General features: G+C 42.9%; 1 protein-coding gene across 2 annotated transcripts in view; it reads right to left on the reverse strand.

The window, feature by feature from the left end:
* The window catches only part of LTK (leukocyte receptor tyrosine kinase), a 98,437-nt gene that overhangs the window by 37,689 nt on the left and 41,993 nt on the right, over nucleotides 1–18,755 (reverse strand). For both annotated transcript variants that reach the window (XM_053383212.1, XM_053383203.1), the window contains 7 exons: nucleotides 17,405–17,621; nucleotides 12,526–12,665; nucleotides 10,608–10,745; nucleotides 9,740–9,889; nucleotides 8,554–8,654; nucleotides 7,735–7,901; nucleotides 4,929–5,023 (listed from right to left, as the gene is read on the reverse strand). In XM_053383212.1, the coding sequence (XP_053239187.1) occupies nucleotides 4,929–5,023; nucleotides 7,735–7,901; nucleotides 8,554–8,654; nucleotides 9,740–9,889; nucleotides 10,608–10,745; nucleotides 12,526–12,665; nucleotides 17,405–17,621 (1,008 nt within the window). The remainder of the gene's footprint in view (nucleotides 1–4,928; nucleotides 5,024–7,734; nucleotides 7,902–8,553; nucleotides 8,655–9,739; nucleotides 9,890–10,607; nucleotides 10,746–12,525; nucleotides 12,666–17,404; nucleotides 17,622–18,755) is intronic.

The raw sequence follows: 18,755 nt of genomic DNA on the forward strand, positions 1-18,755 counted from the left end.
TGTACCCTCAACTGCACAGCGTTGTCAAAAGCAACAAGATTCACACTAACTTCTAGAAGTTACCAGGGGAAATCTCTGTTTTCTGGTACATATCCTGGAAAAATCTCATCTATGGCTTGCCTTCTGACCCATGTTGGGGGTGGCTTTTTAAAACTTTCCTTGCATCCCAAGGCATCTGAGCCACAAAAGTTCCCCGGAGAACAATAAGTCACACTGACACGGAATATTTGGTTTATGAGTTCAAATAGGCCACAACTTTATTGGTTACAGATGTGAGCGGTTTGGCTTAGGCATTGGGGTGAAGCCAGGCTAAATCTTGACTCCTGCCCATCTACAGGGAGTCCACGGAAGGGTAAACCACTGATAGGGGGTGCCTGATAGTAGCACCCTGCGAGGTCCCCGTAGGGGCTGTGACACGGCCCTAGGCCATGCCCAGGCTTTGGACAGTATTCACACCCCAGATCCCTTTAACAGGATACCTCCCCAGCCACTCTGGGCGGCTTCCAACAAAACACTAAAATACAATAACCTCTTAAACATAATAATAATAATATATTTATTAGGCTGGGGCCGCCTTGCAACGCCACTGCCGCAGCCGGCTATGACATAGGGGTGAGGTAGTGTACCTCCTCTCCACACCAGAAGACTTTGAGGCACAGCTGCCCATGCGCAACGCTGCCCTCCGATATAGAGGAGAGTGGATTTAGCATGCCCTGCACACACATCAACTCTTCAGGTTATAACTACCATCTCCCTTATACTGGTTCAGACTGTTTGCCCATCTCGCCTAGGGATTGCTGACTGGCAGCAGATCTCCAAGACCTCCTCAGTCAGAGGTCTTTCTCATCACCTGCCATCCATCCTTTTCTAAACTGGAGGTGCCTGGGATTGAGCTTGGGGCCTTGTGCTTACAAAACATGGTCTCTGCCACTGAACTACGGTCCCTTTTGGTCTTGGGTTTGGCCAGGGCCCCTTACACTTTGCAGCACTGGGCCAGCTCACAGGTGGAGGAAACTGCTGGTCCGAACCCAGCTGAAGCACACTGCCACCTTGACAATGACTGGCATGGATAATGCTGCTTGTCAGTCAAGCCAGGTCAGGTGTTTGGGGAAGCCAGTATAGGCCCAGCTGCCCTTATATAACTTCAGGTTCAGTTCCTCAGTTGTAGCAACATGTCACCAAGCATAGTTGCTCTATGGACTGCTGAACCTGGCGACTTTTCTGTGGAGGTGGCCTAACCTGTGACCCTGTTGCCCAGGTGCTGTTGGGCTACCATCAGCCTTTGCCATCTTGGCCAGTGATCAAGGATCATGGGAGCTGTACAGTGGTACCTCGGGTTACATACGCTTCAGGTTACATATGCTTCAGGTTACAGACTCCGCTAACCCAGAAATAGTACCTCGGGTTAAGAACTTTGCTTCAGGATGAGTACAGAAATCGTGCTCTGGCGGCCCGGCAGCAGTGGGAGGCCCCATTAGCTAAAGTGGTGCTTCAGGTTAAGAACAGTTTCAGGTTAAGAACGGACCTCCGGAATGAATTACCGTATTTTTCGCTCTATAAGACGCACTTTTCCCCTCCTAAAAAGTAAGGGGAAATGTGTTTGCGTCTTATGGAGCGAATGCAGGTGGGAAACTCTGCTCAGCGCTCCCTTTAAAGAGCCACTTGGAGCTTTCTCTTGGGAAAGGCCCAAGGCTCTCTTGGGGGAGCCTTAGCCGCACACAGTCTCTCCTGGTCAGGGGGATGAAAGCTCCCCTTGCCCAGTAGAGGCTGCGCACGGTTATACCATAATCCAGGACAGCCAGCGGGATCGCTGCGCAGCGATCCCGCTTGCTGTCCTGACTTTGGGGATTCAGAATTTTTTTCTTCTTGTTTTCCTCTTCCAAAAACTAGGTGCGTCTTAAGGTCTGGTGCGTCCTATAGAGCAAAAAATACGGTAAGTACTTAACCCGAGGTACCACTGTAGTCCAGTAACAACTGGAGGACTATGTTAGCCATGCCCGTCCTATATACATTCCCAAGGGAATCACATGATTTACGTAGTAACATCACATCTGGTTACTACAATGCATCTCATGCACAACTCTCTATGAAGCATGCTCAGAAACTGTATGTGACTTTCTTATTAAAGCAAGTGTCCCAAATTTGTTTCTGGACCTAGTCCAATGAGCTGGTGATACCTTATAAAGCCTCCCATAGTTTGGGAACGGGATAGCTAAAGGACCATCTACTTCAGGGGTCAGCAACCTTTTTCAGCCATGGGCCGGTCCAGCGTCCCTCAGACCATGTGGTGGGCTGGACTATATTTTGAAGGAAAAAACTGAACGGATTCCTATGCCCCACAAATAACCTAGAGATGCATTTTAAATAAAAGGACACATTCTACTCATGTAAAAACATGCTGATTCCCGGACCATCCATGGACCAGACTGAGAAGGCAATTGGGCCGCATCTGGCCCCCGGGCCTTAGGTTGCCTACTCCTGATCTACTTCCATAAAAGCCTGGCCACTGCTAAGATCTTAATCATAGGCCCTTCTGAGCGTCTTCAAAAATGTACTTAGCTGGGACCAATGCCCTGGAGCCCCCTCATTTAATGACATTTTTAATGGCCTTCCATAGGATGTTTAAATTCTTCTTGTGCAAAAGAACTTTTAGCTGTGAATATTGTAATGCCCTTCACTGTTTGCAAACAGTTTTACAAATCTTTTGTTGTCTGGTCTTTGACCGTAATAAAGATTGATGGGGTGTAATTTGCATTTTAAATGGCTGCCTTTAATTGCTTTATTGTCAGAATGCTTAATTGTTTTAATGACTGCATATGGATCTTATTCATGTTTTAATAATTTTAAAGAGTTGAGTTTATTTGTTTTAATCCACTGTTAGCCACCCTTAGCTTCTTTTTATATGCGGATCCCTATTGTATTTTTGTTTGCACATTGCAGCGTTTCATTCTGACATTCTGTTCCATTTTAAGACGTGTTTGATAGTTTAAAGCGGGTTGTTAGAGGGGTCTTTTTTTAGAAATTTAAAGTGGCATAGAATTTTTTTGAAAAAATAAACAAAGGAAAAGCATCAGGACACAAATGTTTTAACTGAATAAATGAACAGTCCACATGCAAGTCACTGCATGCATATCGACACAAAATACTGGTGCACTGTTTCCTTTCCATCACCTCCTTCTGCAGCATTATCATATTAAACATGCTAAAGGTGTTAAAAAGGTGTTACAGTATAGGGCAAGATGACTGGCTACCGCAAGACCTAACCGAATACAATGTAGGGTAGGCAGAGAAGAACTTCTAGCATGTCTACTAGAGTGACTGTGTGGGGAGGCACGTCCAAAGTGTAAAGCCATGGGTAGGCAAACTAAGGCCCGGAGTCCAGATCCAGCCCAATCGCCTTCTAAATCCAGCCTGCCAACGGTCCAGGAATCAGCGTGTTTTTACATGAGTAGAACATGTCCTTTTATTTAAAATGCATCTCTGGGTTATTTGTGATGCCTGCCTGGTGTTTTTACATGAGTAGAATGTGTGCTTTTATTTAAAATGCATCTCTGGGTTATTTGTGGGGCACAGGAATTCGTTCATTCCCCCCCCCCCATATAGTCCGGCCCTCCACAAGGTCTGAGGGACAGTGGACTGGCCCCCTGCTAAAAAAGTTTGCTGACCCCTGTGTAAGGCTGTGTACACACTAACCTAATTATAGCACAAAAATGTAGTTTTTCTTAATCTATAATCAGTCATGCTTGTTTTCAACGTGCTGCTTTTAATCTAGTTTGATTTTAGAGCCTGCTGTCCACAAGGGTGGATGTGGTAATTTGACACACATGTGAAATCCTCCCCTTGATGCCCCAGCTTTTCCTCCCTGCACATGCCCCAGCTGAATAAAGAAGGATGTGGTGATAGCAATCTTGGTATATCTCATTGGGCAGTTGTGGACATACCCCACATGCCCAAAATGGGCACACTACACGGGAATGCAGAATCAATCTACAATCTACAGCGGGCTTTTATTTTTGGAATGAAACCAGTTTCTACAGTGCAAAATCTAGATCCAGACTGAGTGTGGACTATACAGAAGAAACCAGTATTCACTCTCCATTGATTCCAGAACGAAATGTTGTGTGCATGCAGCCTAAGAATCACCATGTGTTGCAAGTGGATAAAAGTGTACCAACTTTAATTAGTGAAATGCTGAAAGTCAGGATTGTTCTTTCTACGTCAACTGATAACATGCCAATGTTATTGATTACTGATTGAAAAAGAATCTGTCGCTCTTCCCTCATAGACGGCAAAGGCTGCACTGGCGGAGGAAGAGGAGTGCAGCGCAATCCTGGTGGGGTTCCATCGTGGCTGTTCCCCCCACCTGCGCTGGGCGCCCCGCCCCCAGGAGGCGTGCCCCGCCCCGGGACGCACGCCAGCCCCGCCCCCGCCTGCTCTCTGCCCCCCGTGCCGGAGCATGAAGCTCTGCCACTGAAAGGCTGTTACGCTTGTCTGGAATGAGAGCAGAACTTATTGTTCCTTTCTGTACCTCTTTCAGAAAAGGGTACAAGGAGGGAGGTGTGGAAGAACTGTGCTTCCCATACTACCACATTCAACAAAACAGTTGTGATAACACCAGATGAGGTAGCTGCGAGAAGAATCTCGTTTCCCCAGCCCCAAAACACAATACTTTGTCTCAGGGCTGTGAACGTGAGCTAATATTTGCATCAGGGAAGGCATTTGGTCCCCGAGCAGCAAAGACTTACACATTTACTGCCTTGAAGGATGTTCCACAGAGGCTACAATAAAGGAAGAGTCACCAGGAGGAAGTGATACACAGACACAATCAAATAACTTGCTCTTCTGCAACAAGAACATAACACACAGTCCTTGTATTGCTTAATATGTTGTCTGCCTATTTGGAGCTACCTTAATTAGAAGTAACTCACCATTAGAGGAACAGTCTAGACCAAATGTAATATTGTCGACTGCAATGTCAGCTTGCGAATTCCAACCCCAAGTGGCCCGGATCTGCAACCGAAAGCTGTTTACCAAAGAAGATGTTTGGAGAAGAAGACAAAGAGAATATATATATATATTAAAATAAACACCTGAATTGATTTTGCAAACAAGAAAGCAGGGTTATCAAACATTGTATGACATTGTATGACAACAAGCAACTTGCAAACAGAAATAATAGAAACACAAACTAGAAATAATCAGTATTACTGAAAAATTAAGCATGTTTCATACATTGCTGCATTCCATAAGTCCCAAGCAGAACAATAAAGCAGTAAGTAAACTAAGCCTCAGAAAATTTAACTGAATATAAAACTTCACAGAGCCCTGAATTTTCCTACCCCAAACTAATGGTTAACAGTTATCAGATCAGTCAAGGAGCCATCCCTAAAAAAGTCTTAGTATTAGCACTCTAACATGTTCACATTTGAAGTAATTCTAATTAACACACGGTTGGGATTCAATAGCTGCTAAAGAGCAGCAGCAGCAGCAGCAGCCGTAGTCTTAACACATGAGCCACACATTCTCTTGCTAATGCATTGAATAAAAACATCATTGCACAATCTGCTAATTCAGGATGGCTAAAAATAGGTTCCATTCCTAAAAGATAAAGCTGAGCAGTTTTTGTTTTTGTTTTAAAGAATTGTAACTAAACATAAATCCATAAGAATATAGTACTCTGGGAGAATATGAAAAGTACATGTCACACCAGGAAATTATCTGCTGGTGATGATGAAATCCAGTGTGATTTATGAGAGAAAATTGTATATTGGGAAGAGCAAGTGCTACTTAATGTCTTATTCAGCTAGGAAACAGTCTTGTTCTAAACAGATTGGGGAGATCTAAAAATATTCAAATTAGAGTGAAGCTCAGCAAGGCCAACATGCTAGGACTTCATCTGTGAAAAAGCGGTCCATAAATAAAATCTGACAAGCCAGAACATCTAACAAGTAATAGATTAAAATGCAAGATCAAGAAGCATATCTTAATATGATTGAATATATTTATGAAAGGTGCTTTACGATGGGGTTTTAATCTCACGCTTCAATGGTCAGCAGGCATTGGAAAGGATTTTTTGTGGGGGCTGGGGGAGACTAGGATTGGGACCTCCCCCTTTTCTTCAATCTCTACAGTTCAGGGCTCCTTATAAAATTATCAACATTACAAATACCAAAATAGGAAAAACAGCAACACTGAACTATACAACAGCTGAACCAAACCAGGGGCCAAACATTTTCACTCAACATTTTAATTCCCAGAGAAAAAGCATTCTCACTTTTGGGTGATGAGGTAGCATTAAAGGGGGACAAAAGTATGGTGCTGGAAGTCAAGAGGAAGAGGTAACATGTTGCTACTGCCTTGGAATGTACCCCTTCATTGGGAATTAGACCAATGAGAGCCAGTGATAATAATCAGCTGACAGAGAGCATGACTCTGGTTGCCATGGCAGTGGGAGTGCGTTCCTTCCCTCTCTGCTTCAGAGTGAGGACATCTAAAGGGGCCTTTCTTTCCTTCACATAGCTACACCTTCTGGATCCATGGTGCCATGCTACACCCCCCAAAGAAAACAAAGCTAAACATGTCCCCCAAATAGCTGGCATAATGCTGTGGGGGGTTAAGATGCTTTTTCAAAAGTGGCACTGCAGAGTAGTAGCAATAGGGAAAACAGGAACACCTCATAGACACAGAGAAACTGAAAAAAACAATATGGCTTGTGGGGGCACATGCCCTCTCTGCGCTCCAATTCTTTTAGGGGTGAAAAATTGGCAAAGCCCTTATATAAAACACTATGTAACATGCCATATTGTCCTGGTCCAGGCCATTTAATGTCAGCTCAGACATGCAGGCCTTACAGTGCTTCCAGGAAATGATTACCGTATTTTTTGCTCTATAAGACTCACTTTTCCCCTCCTAAAAAGTAAGGGGAAATGTGTGCGCGTCTTATGGAGCGAATGCAGGCTGCGCAGCTATCCCAGAAGCCAGAACAGCAAGAGGGATTGCTGCTTTCACTGTGCAGTGATCCCTCTTGCTGTTCTGGCTTCTGAGATTCAGAATATTTTTTTTCTTGTTTTCCTCCTCCAAAAACTAGGTGCGTCTTGTGGTCTGGTGCGTCTTATAGAGCGAAAAATACGGTAGGTTTGTTTTATCTTGGAGCTTCAGGTGAAGAGTGTTTCACAGCCATGCCCTCCTCCAGGAAACACCATTCCATTTCTCCTTCCTCTGGTTTTCATCCTCAACATTCTGTGACCGCTGAATGCACACAGTTCTCATTTGGCTGTTTGGGATTCATCCCTCAACACGATACCTCCCAATTATTTTTCTACTTCTGCCAAATTGGGTGCTTCTCCAAGCACCCCGATACCTCCCCTCTTGCGCATAAAAGTAGTGCCATTTGGGCTACAGAGGCAACTACACTCAGGCTTGAACTATGGGATGGAGGGAATGGTGGTTGTGTAGATTTCTTCCATAAGGATACTCAAGGAATTTTGATCTGAGATGGAGAAGAATTCAGGAACTTTAATCTGAATCAGGCTTTTACAAGCCTAAAGTTTGTATGCTCAGAATAACTTCACCAGTACAGTCGTACCTCAGAAGTCGAACAGATTGCAACCTTTACAGGGCAGGAACCTGTCTTTTTGTTATGACTATCAAGTGTCATGCGTACTGATGGTACAATATTATCTATATATCATTTTATGCTCTATTAGTGAAGAATACCACTGATGTTGTGCTTACTAGTTTTGAAGTCTTGGCATTTCCAAGGTTATAAGATACCAGTGATCACTCCAGCTCCCTGTTCTTTCCCACAACAGCAACGTGTCACCAATTCTGTCTCCTTCTTCTTGGACAATGAGTGAGATGGTGCCATTGTAATTGCCAAAAACGTAGGCTGAGAACTGGAGCTAAAGAGGAATTTGATGACAAAATGAGGAGACAGAGAGCAGCTGTCAAGGAGGCTCTTTCTGACACATATTTGAAGATGATGGGGTAGGTTCATATATACTAAAATTCCTGATACACAGTGGTCCTATTGCCACAGATGCATGGAGGAAGTAATGTATAAGCTGGCATGATTATTCAAATTCCTGGCGGTGGGTTAGGAAGTATGAAGAATATGGAATCCCACACTCATGCTGTGTACCCTGGCTGCAGCCACACAGAGGAAGTGAAGGAAAGTATATGTTGAGAGGACTATCTATCTTTCTGAGTTTGAAATTATAATTTTTAAAAATTTCCTACCACATGCAAATTACTCAGGACTTACTCAGGGATTAGCTTACTTTCCCTACCAGGTGTAGCCAAGTATGAAAACCCCTCAAAAACAATGTTTATGTATCAGGTCAGTAGGTGTAGCTGGTTGTGCAGAATGAGGACATCATGGCTTCCATCACGGATGAAATGGGCTCCAGATAGAACCATCACACCCAGTTTTAATTTAATAAAACAAATATTTTTAAAAAAGAAAAAAGAAAAGAAAAGAAAAGAAAGGGGTTTGTGTCATTAAAAGTTCCCTCAAAGTGCAGATTAATTGAAGAAGGATAAAGGGAAACATACCTGGGAGGCTCCATTTGCAAGACTAACTGGGAGTCTAGGACTATATTCCCAGGCAACGCCATCTGTGTGCTCGCTGTCTACACGCAGATACAAAAAGTGACCTGGAAAATAAATTGCATACAATAAGAATAAATAAAAATAAATTGATACAATAAGAAATTGAATAATCTCATCTATCTTGAGTAATCTGCATTATTCAAGCTTTTTTCTTTTTTTTAATTGCAGCTTGAGATTTATTTCATGGTATTCTGGAGCTTTTTAAACCTTAACATTCCACTTCATCTTCTAAAAGGAAATCCATTGTGCATCTATCATTTCACAACAAACTTGGTAGCCCCATATCAACCAGTAGGACGGTAAAACAGTCCCAAGAGAAAAGTTGCTATATAGTCAGGGAATGTCTCAGGTATGCAGAATCACAGAATTGTAGGGTTTGTAGGGCCATCTAGTCCAAACCCCTGCAAAGAATGCTACTTTGCAATTTTAAAAGTATTGAGTGCAGGGAGACAACTCTTACTCAGTAACCCTGCTGAATGAAGAGGGCTGCAGTGTCCACAAGAACAGAACATTTGGGGGGGGGGGAGCATCAGTGATAAAAGGAAAGGTGGAAACTGGAGAAGCCAACAGAGAAGGGTGTGTTTAAGGGGGGAGAGTATTTAACTCTTCAAAAAGAAAGGAAAGGAACTTTTCTAGACAGCATGAAGAAAAGAGAAAGAAAAGAAGAAGAAAAAAGAGAGAAAGATTTGGGGCATACCTCTTTAGCACCATCACATCTCTACAGCAATTTATTTGGAAGAGTGGGAAGCTTCTCCCAAAATCCTTGCAGTCCCCCACTTGTTGCACACTAATGGTCTTTTATGCGGCTCTTGATCCTTCATTTACACACTTACACACACACACACACACACACACACACACACACACAGTTGCTCAAATGTCTTGAAATATTTCTGCTGAAAGCAATGAGCTACTTTACATGTTGTGAAGAACTGTCAACAGAAAAAATGTGATTAATTCACACTTCTCCTGACACTTTGGGGTTTCGCAGCTTAAGGGAGATGTGCATGTCTCTCATGGGTTGATGTGCGCTCTCTCAAGGCAGGGGCTAAGTGTCCCTCTATTGATACTTCTTTAGAAGAACCTTGTGCTCTGGGCTAAACTGGAAAATGGCAGATATGGAACAAACCTCCAGTAGCGTGTAAGGCAGACGCTCCAAACGGGTCTTCCTGCTTCTTTGAAAAGCCATGAACAGACCATGAAAAATTCACATTGCCACCCAATGTCCAGCCACAGGGACCTTCCTCAAAAGAACAATGTGCCCCTTCCGGTAGATGGTCTGCAAGAAAAAGATTGGTGGTAGGAAGGAAAACATAAATCTCAGTAAGAGAAACAGGGTGAGTACCAGTTAATTAACTATGCCTTCTCTTGTTGAGTCTGGTTAGAAAAGAATAGCAACCATGGGAAACAATTCCACCAAGAGTTATGTATGCTTTCATGTCATCTCATTCAGTGTACAGTGCCATGATACCTCCCCTTAATGGCGATGGTATAAATAATAATTTTCATTATATACCACTGTCTTGCATTAGGCAAGCCCCGCCCCCACAAGGCAGATTACAACCAAACAAAAATATTAAATACATTTCGTGACCACAATAATATAACTTTTAAAAACCATAGCTGAGTGGTCTTGATTACTATCACTGTGGTAGGGGAAGCCAGCATCAGATCACCTGATCAGGAATCAATAGCCTAATCTCCAGGGTCCTGGCAGGAGGAAGCTAGGACCAATTGGACCTGAGCAACCTCATGACACGTTGCTGGGGAGAAATGCTCTGGCACTGGATATAAGGGCTGTTTTGTGAGGCAGGGAGGATTTCAGCTACTCTGTGAACTTGTGGTTGCATGATCTGAGGGGACCAAGTCAAGCAACCGCTGCTTTAGGGGACCCATAAGACAGGAGTGAGCAAGTGACCTCAAAATATTCATGCAATCAAGCTGGCAAGTAGGAAGCCATGGACAGAAAAGTGTAAGGGAAATAGATTGATATTCACCACAGATGGATCCACCTTCTTCTTCCATGGGGCAACTGGTACTGAAATCACAGACCTGAAGTTTGCTGACACAGCCCTCTTGTGGGCACAGGGCGGCAGAACCCTTCTCGTATTGGGAAATATGTGGAACTCCTTTGTCTGAAGGGAAGGAAAAAACATACATCCGAGCATCAAAGAACAATACCTAGATTTAAAACATAATAGCTCCATTATGAGCTCCTTTCCCCCTTGGTCACAAGAGTATGGAAGAAGATGGTGAAGATACAGCGAGCAATAAACAGAAGAGTGAGTTCTTGAAAGCAGCATGAACTGATCAGTTAAGAATTCTTTATTTTATTTTAAATACTGATATCCCATCTTTTGACTACATCAAGATCTCCAAAGATGTATATATCTAGAGGCAGAGTTTATTTTTTACATATAAAAGGGTAGCTTTTATGTTGTGAACTGCCCTAAGATCTGCGGGTATAGGGCGGTATACAAATTTAATCAATAATAATAATAAAATTGTTGCTTGGTTGCTAAAGTAAATCTACAGAAAGGAGTGGGCCTGAATTTTAGGCATGGATTTGCGGGGGTATGGCTCTCTCCCAGGCTACTGAAACACCATCAATAAATATATCCATGACAACAGACAGATCTAATATTGATGACAAACAAATACCAGGACATATTATACTTTTGCCATCCTCTGCACCAAATCTGAACAGGATTTAAATTAGTTTGAGAAGTCATTGAAAAGCTCTGCCAGGAGTAATTAAACTGTGACGACTGGTTCACACATGGAAGCAATCACTTAATGCTGTGGTTCTCAAAGGGTGTGGTGCGCCACACTGGTGTTGCAGGAGAGGAGAGCAAGTGTGGCAGAAAGATTCAAGGACCATCAAAGAAGCAATTAGACATTTCAGTGTAGTGTAGTATAGTATCAAAACAATGAGAGACATGCAAACCCCAAAGTGTCAGAAAGCTGCAGAACTTTCTTCCCATTGCTTAAGAGCTGTCCTGTAGCTTTCTATTTCTCCATTGTAAGTCATGTGGAAGACATTCTTTTGGACAGACAGCAAATTATTTAAGATTCAGAAAATAAGTCAGTCTTAGAAGTCCAGTGTCCAGAAAGCACAGATGTGACCTTTGCAGGCACTGGATTTACCGCTGCTTTCCAGGATTAGGTTTTCTTGGGGGCGGCAGTTTGGTTATCAATAGGCAAAATTTATTGCCCTCTTTTTCAAGTCTCCCTTCATCCTGCCACCATATATCTTTGTATTTGCATTATACTCCAATTCGAAGGCATGTTAATAAATTATCCAGTATGGCTTAAATCGTTTAAGTTTCTTTTCCCTTTGTATATTTTTCACTAATTATTTCTCTAGCCTAAGTATGTTAAAGCACCTGACATGCAAGAAGAATTAATCCCTTACATTATTGATATTAAAAAAAAAGCAGGAAAGGAGTTTGAGAAGGGCAATAAAAATCATTTACAAAATATAATGAACAAAAATGCATTTATGATATTCTGAAGTTAGTGCAATAAAATCATGTTTGGTGGCCCTATATTTATTGAGTGTGGTGGTTTAAAATTTAAACACTGCTTTGACCCTAAAATGATGCCTATGAGTGATTTAATGTAAGAAGTGCATATGTATCTGCTTAGATATTTATGTAGTGACTGCACCATTATGATAGATGGACATTTTTAGTCCAATTTAAAAACTTTTAAAGAGAGAACCCGAGTGTATTTTTTTACATAACATTTATTTAAGAAAAAGTTTGTTTTTAAGGGATCCTCATATTCCAAAGGTATTTACTCTACTGCTTGCTGTTGAGTCTCATGCTGGAAGCATTGCTAGCCCTGGGCTTTTGTGATTATGCAAAGCAAATATCCTGACTTTCCAGAGCTGAATGGCAATATAAGGCATACCATGAAAGCAATTTCTGAGATGCAAAGAGCCCAGTGCCAAAAGCCCAGAACTCTTTTCTTCACAGCTTGAATACAGCAAAGTGATCTCAAAGGGCCTTTCCATTTCTCCAACTGAACCGATGAGCACTTTCCACTTCACCCTGTAAAAATCAAAGGAGTTGTCATGATTAAATAAGGCTTCACATTAATGTGGCATTTTGGAGTAGTCAAAGTAATTCACACACTTCAGGGTTGGGAAGAAGGTAGATTGGGGTCTGTTGGTAGATCCAAGGCTGCTGAAACAATCCAAGTTGATCACTGTTTAAAATATTTTGCTGGAATAACTATATAACAGTACCCATCAGGTAAGAAGAACTCAAAGCCATCAACAAGTTAAGCTTAGCAGATTTCATAAAAATAACAATGGCTGAGATTTTTCCCAGTGGGAGAAAGAACTGCTACAAATTTAAGGATAACCTAAGCAAGTGGAGGGTTCTCAAATGTCTATCAAGTAACCACACCCACATTTATTGATGGCAGGATCTAGACTCAATCTAGAATGAAAGCAGCATGTTGAGCTTCATCGTGAATGATTCCAGATTGAGAAAAAATACTTTTTTGTGTGCTATGGATGGAATAGTATATATGCAGCCCATGACATATTTGTGATATTGTTCTCAGCTTTAAATCTTGCCCAACCTTTTACACTTCAAATTATACCGGTTACATATACATATGCATACTTGATCTTTCATTACTTAAATGCCAACACATTTTTTGCTTTTGCACATTGCCCAGCCTACCAGTTCTGATTCATCATTGCATCACTTGTGTCATGGTGTAACACAGTAGCCAGAAACCTGCAGCACTGAGTCACTCCTCATTACTGACACTGCAAATTGTCGCGCAGCATCCAAGCTGCCTTCAAAATTGAATCATGAGTACATTATGTCTGATGTGCAATCACAACACTACATCTAGTCAGCCCTAGCAGCATCTAGTAATATCTTTTTCTCCACAATGTAATATGTATAGCATATTGCCCAGAATATGAAATTGTGAGAGGCAGCTTTGCATATACATAAAAATGTAAGCCTGTCGTCAGGCTCTGCAGTTTGTGCAGCTGCTAATAGGTGGACATCCCAACTATAGTGTGATGAACACCAGGCAGGGAAGCAGGTGAGCAAGGAAGCAGGGTGGGTATTAGGTGGCCCAGGCAAGCTGTTTCACAGAAGGTGAAGGTGCCTCACACTGCGGTTTATCAAGTTGCTGTGTCAAATGTTTCCTCCCCTGCATTAAATGTGCCCACAGCAAGGTATAATGGAGGGAGGGAAGGAGCTTCACACAGCAGCTTGGCAATCTTCTGTGTGAAGCATTTCCTCCCTCTATTAAACCTCCCTGTTGGCATGTTTAATGTAGGAAGGAAGTGCTTCACACAGTTGTTTGCTAAGCCATTGTTTCACACCAGGGGCAGCCCATCCAGTTTTGCTACCTGAGGTGAACAGGGCCTTGCAGAGCCAGGCAGAGACCTGGGCCAGGTAGATAATGTGCCCCCCTTTCCCCCCCCAGGTATAATTGAAGTCTTATAAATAAGTAAGTATATAAATAATTTTCACAAAAGTTATGCTGACAAATAATTTTATTTCAAGGCTTGAACCGTATCTGCATATAAAGACAAAATTGAAAATATAGATAAATATGCTGACCGAGACCCCCTTTGGAATCGGAGGCCCAGGCCAAGTGGCCCATATGGCCCCCCCTCTGTCTGGGGCTAGAGGTGAAACGGGAGCCTGATGCCATGCCCCACATCTACTTGTGCCGCAATGCCCTCATCCTTGCCGAACTTAGCAAGGGGGGAGCGTTCAACAAGGCTTTGGTGCTTATCTTCACCTTTTCAGGGGCAGGGAAGACGAGAGACAATGCTGCATGCTGGAATGTTTCCAGCGAGAGGGGGTGCTCTGCCAGTGACAGAAACAGTGGGGGCAGGTGGGGCATTTCCTTCTGCACTTCCACTGCCTGAGGTAACCGCTTCATCCTGACTCACGGGCAGGCCAGCTGTCCCTCCTGCCCTCCACTGAACAGCTCACCTGGGTGCTTGACTCTTACAATGCTTCCTTGCAGCAGTGGGGGGAAGGCGCTTCACATAGTGGTTTAACAAAATGATGAATCATTGTATTTTAATATTCTGCTGGAAGCCGCCCAGAGTGGCTGGGGAAACCCAGCCAGATGGGTGGGGTACAAATAATAAATTATTATTATTATCCTTTAAAGGGGGTTGTGGCTCGGGGTGAACTGTGGAGGGAGGGGAGATTGGTCAGGTGTGAGGGAAATCTGGTTGGCAAAGGGGTAGGTGGGGTTGACTAGCAGAGCAGGGGCTGCAGCCCCTAGTGTGTATGTACACACACACACACACACAGAGAGAGAGAGAGAGAGAGAGAGAGAGAGAGAGAGAGAGAGAAGAGAGAGAGAGAGAGAGAGAAAAGAGAGAGAGCCTAGCACTATCATGGAGCTCTAATCAGGTATTAAATTATGTAGCTGAATTTTGGGAGGTCCCAAATGGCTTGATCTAACTAAAGCAGCTTTCCCCCTATGCCATAAATAAGGCTCCTTCTAGGCTTGATCCAAACAGGAACTTTTCTGAGCCAATTTAATTTCCTTAATGGAACCCAGAACAAAGCCCTTTGTATACATAGTAGTAGAAGGATTGTTGCAGCAGTAATTCAGATAAACCAGCCTGGCATTACATTTACTATCGATTTTATGTCAGGAGAACACATCTTGTTAAATGGGCTAATACGACTTCACTTCTAAATTAAGACATTTAAGCAGCTATATAAGGCTCAACAGGTTTCTGGGCAACGTGCCTGTAAAAAAAAAGAAAGAGAGAGTTTGGAGCTGTAGACGAAGTTCAAGCAGATGCAAGATAAGGCTGATAGATGAAAGGTGTTGTTGTGCAGGAACATATTGCACACACAAAAACTGAACATATTTCTCAGTCCAACTGAGTCCGAGATGCATTGTGAGACTGCTGCTGGTTTTTCTATTGTCATTCGCGAGCTGTTTCATAATATCAGGAATCCTGCATGTGCTCTCTGTCTCCTAAAGTGCAGCACTAGCTAAATCCAGGATCCTGGATGTTTCAAAAGCAACAGCTACTCAGCTCAAAGTGGTTATGAGTTTGAGCAAAACATTTAGTAAGAGTATAAGCCGCAGAGCTGGGTTCCTGTCTGAATGAATTTGGGGGTGATGGGTCATACCTTCATGGGTCATTCTTACCACTTTGCAAACCAATGAGTCTGTCCAAAAGTCAGCCAGCTCAATACAATGCGGGGAGTTTCACTGGCTCCCCCAAGCCATGCAGGAGGGCTGCTTTCCATACCCTAAATTCAGGCTGTAAAAAGCAGCCGCTAACCTATGTAAGCCCCACCCCCAATCCCTAGATGAGAAAGGTATCCAAGGAGAGTTATCCTGAATTAATAATTATGATGATGATGATGATGATGATGATAATAATAATAATATTTATATGTACCCCAGCTGACTGGGTTGCCCCAGCCATTCTGGATGGCTTCCAGCAAAATATGAAAATGCAATAAAACATCATAACCATGCATTTCTCAGAATGCACAATCCAGTCGACTTCCTGACATTCTGTTTTATGAACTGAAGTTTTTTTTCTTTCTGGGAACCAAAATTCAGATTATAAAACAATGATTCCAACAAAACCTATTTGCATGCATATATTGAAAAGAATCACTACTGAGCCATCCTTGGATATAAAATACTATGCTAGGCCTGGTCCAGGATTATTTAACCCTTTCTTCAGAAATCTGATACAAGTCATGAAGATTTGCTCATGACGTCGGGGGGTGGAATCATATTATTTTTAGTGTATTATTTCATGACTAATAAGCATAATAGAGAAAATTATCTAATATTTCTGAAGATCTGAGTAGGTTTGATCTGAGTAGCTCTTCAGAAAAGAGCTTATTTTCTTTATCTAACGTGTAGCACTTTATATTGGGGGTTTGGATTTGGAAGGATCTGGGCATCATTTCAGATGCACAATGCAAGAATGAAAAGAACCCAGGCCACCCCCAGAGACTGCTGGTGCTTCGCACACACCCGACAGGAAATAAAGGTCCTCATCTTAAGCAACTGGCTCCATAATTAATCTGATTTCTCCAGTCTAGTTATGCATCAGACTTCAGAAAGCTTGCTCATCCTAAGTTAGGACTAAAGCTCTAACATGAAGAGGGTGTATAACTCATTTAATGGAATGTGATATTTGAGATTTAATATACAGGCGTCCACCCTCCCTTTCATGGGAGTTACTTTCCAGGACCCCATGTGCATAAGTGAACTCTTGTAAAATGGGGAGCACCCTCTAAATGCCCGCTCTCCAATCCATACCAAAAATACTGTATCCAAAAGTATCCACAACTAGAATTGAAGCTCTGGAGCTGACTGGAGGATGTGTGGGAAAGCTGCAGCTGCTGCGCTTTCCCACACATCAGCTGCTAGGCGGGGAGGCTGAGCAACCTAAACAAAGCCCCGCTGCACCTCTGGTCTCTTTGGGGCTTCCTCCGTCCTCACCGACATCCTTTTCGGGCTCCAAGGAGGATCTCCTTGTGAGCCACGAGGATTCTCCAGCTTTCTCCCACTATTTCCAGGTTTGAACCAAATTATTTATTTATTTCTCAGTGCAGCACATATACATGGCCATGCGTGAGTCAATTGCGCCTAAGTGGGGAATGCCTGTGCTTGTAAGAGTTTTCCCCCCTACTAACTTATTGCTAATATGCATATTCACGTATATTATAATTAGTAATGTTTCTAATACGAGAAATATAATAGCTCCTGGGGGGGAAATCTAATAAATTTCAAGACCAAGTCTTACCAGGCATCCTGCTCACGTCTTTCTTGCAGATGAATGGCTACACTCTGATTAGTGTCCACATATCTCATTTCAGCAGAGAGTGCTCCTAGAGAGACACCTTGTGAATGCACGGCCAACTCCAAGAGACAGGAACTTGAGCTCCAAGGCAGGAGTGGGCTGCGGAGGCTGAACTTGCACCTGTCTGAGATCCTGCTAGTGTTCAGGAGAAGAATTTCCCCTGCAGCAAAAAAAAAGGAGGGGGACGGTTATGAGTAACAACCATAGTTATAAATTACAGTGCATGAAAGAATGGATGAGGGAAGAAAGTTAGAGGGAAGAAAGAGGAAGACATATGGAGAAAGGATAATGAAAAGGGTGGGATATATATTTAATAACTAACTAAACGACTAGTAAGTATTCTGGACCATGGAAAAACCACACAGTCGTACCTTGGTTCTCAAACAGCTTAGTTGTCGAATAAATCTACTCACGAACGCCGCAAACCTGGAAGTAAGTGTTCCGGTTTGTGAACGTTTTTCGGAAGCCAAATGTCCGACGCAGCTTCTGCTTGAGTGCAGGAAGCTCCTGCAGCCAACTGGAAGCCGTGCCTTGGTTTTTGAACGGTTTCAGGAGTCGAACGGACTCCCGGAACAGATTAAGTTCATGAATGGGAGCAATAGCATGGTTCCTTACTTATCAGATCATTGTCCAGGAGGGAGGAGGTAGTGATAACTGGGTGTTAATCAACAACCACACCTTTGAACTGGGCCATAAGGCTCCTGAATCTGGTTATTGGAATGGCATGCAACCAAGTCATTCCCACTACAGTGGTACCTCGGGTTACATACACTTCAGGTTACAGACGCTTCAGGTTACAGACTCCGCTAACCCAGAAATAGTACCTCGGGTTAAGAACTTTGCTTCAGGATGAGAACAGAAATCGTGCTCCGGCGGCACGGCAGCAGCAGGAGGCCCCATCAGCTAAAGTGGTGCTTCAGGTTAAGAACAGTTTCAGGTTAAGAACGGACCTCCGGAACGAATTAAGTACTTAACTCGAGGTACCACTGTACTACTGCTAGTAACATATAATCTGACCGTTAGCTTCAGCCTCTTCTGCCACAAACTAACGAAGAGCCAGTTCTCTACAACTGAGGCTCTATATAAAACCTACAATATGTCTTTTGTATTCATTGTAATGATTTTAATATATTAACAGCATTAAGCACATGATGCTGTGCAATGAATGGAGGGTTCTCATTTGGAAAACATTTCACACGCCTCTGCAATCTTTGTGAGCCAATGACAGATACATATGAAAAATCAATTTGTGTTTTAATCCATAACTTTCCCCTCCCCATCTCCATGGTATGTG

The sequence above is a fragment of the Podarcis raffonei genome, chromosome 1 (assembly GCF_027172205.1).
Source record: "Podarcis raffonei isolate rPodRaf1 chromosome 1, rPodRaf1.pri, whole genome shotgun sequence".
NCBI lineage: Eukaryota > Metazoa > Chordata > Lepidosauria > Squamata > Lacertidae > Podarcis > Podarcis raffonei.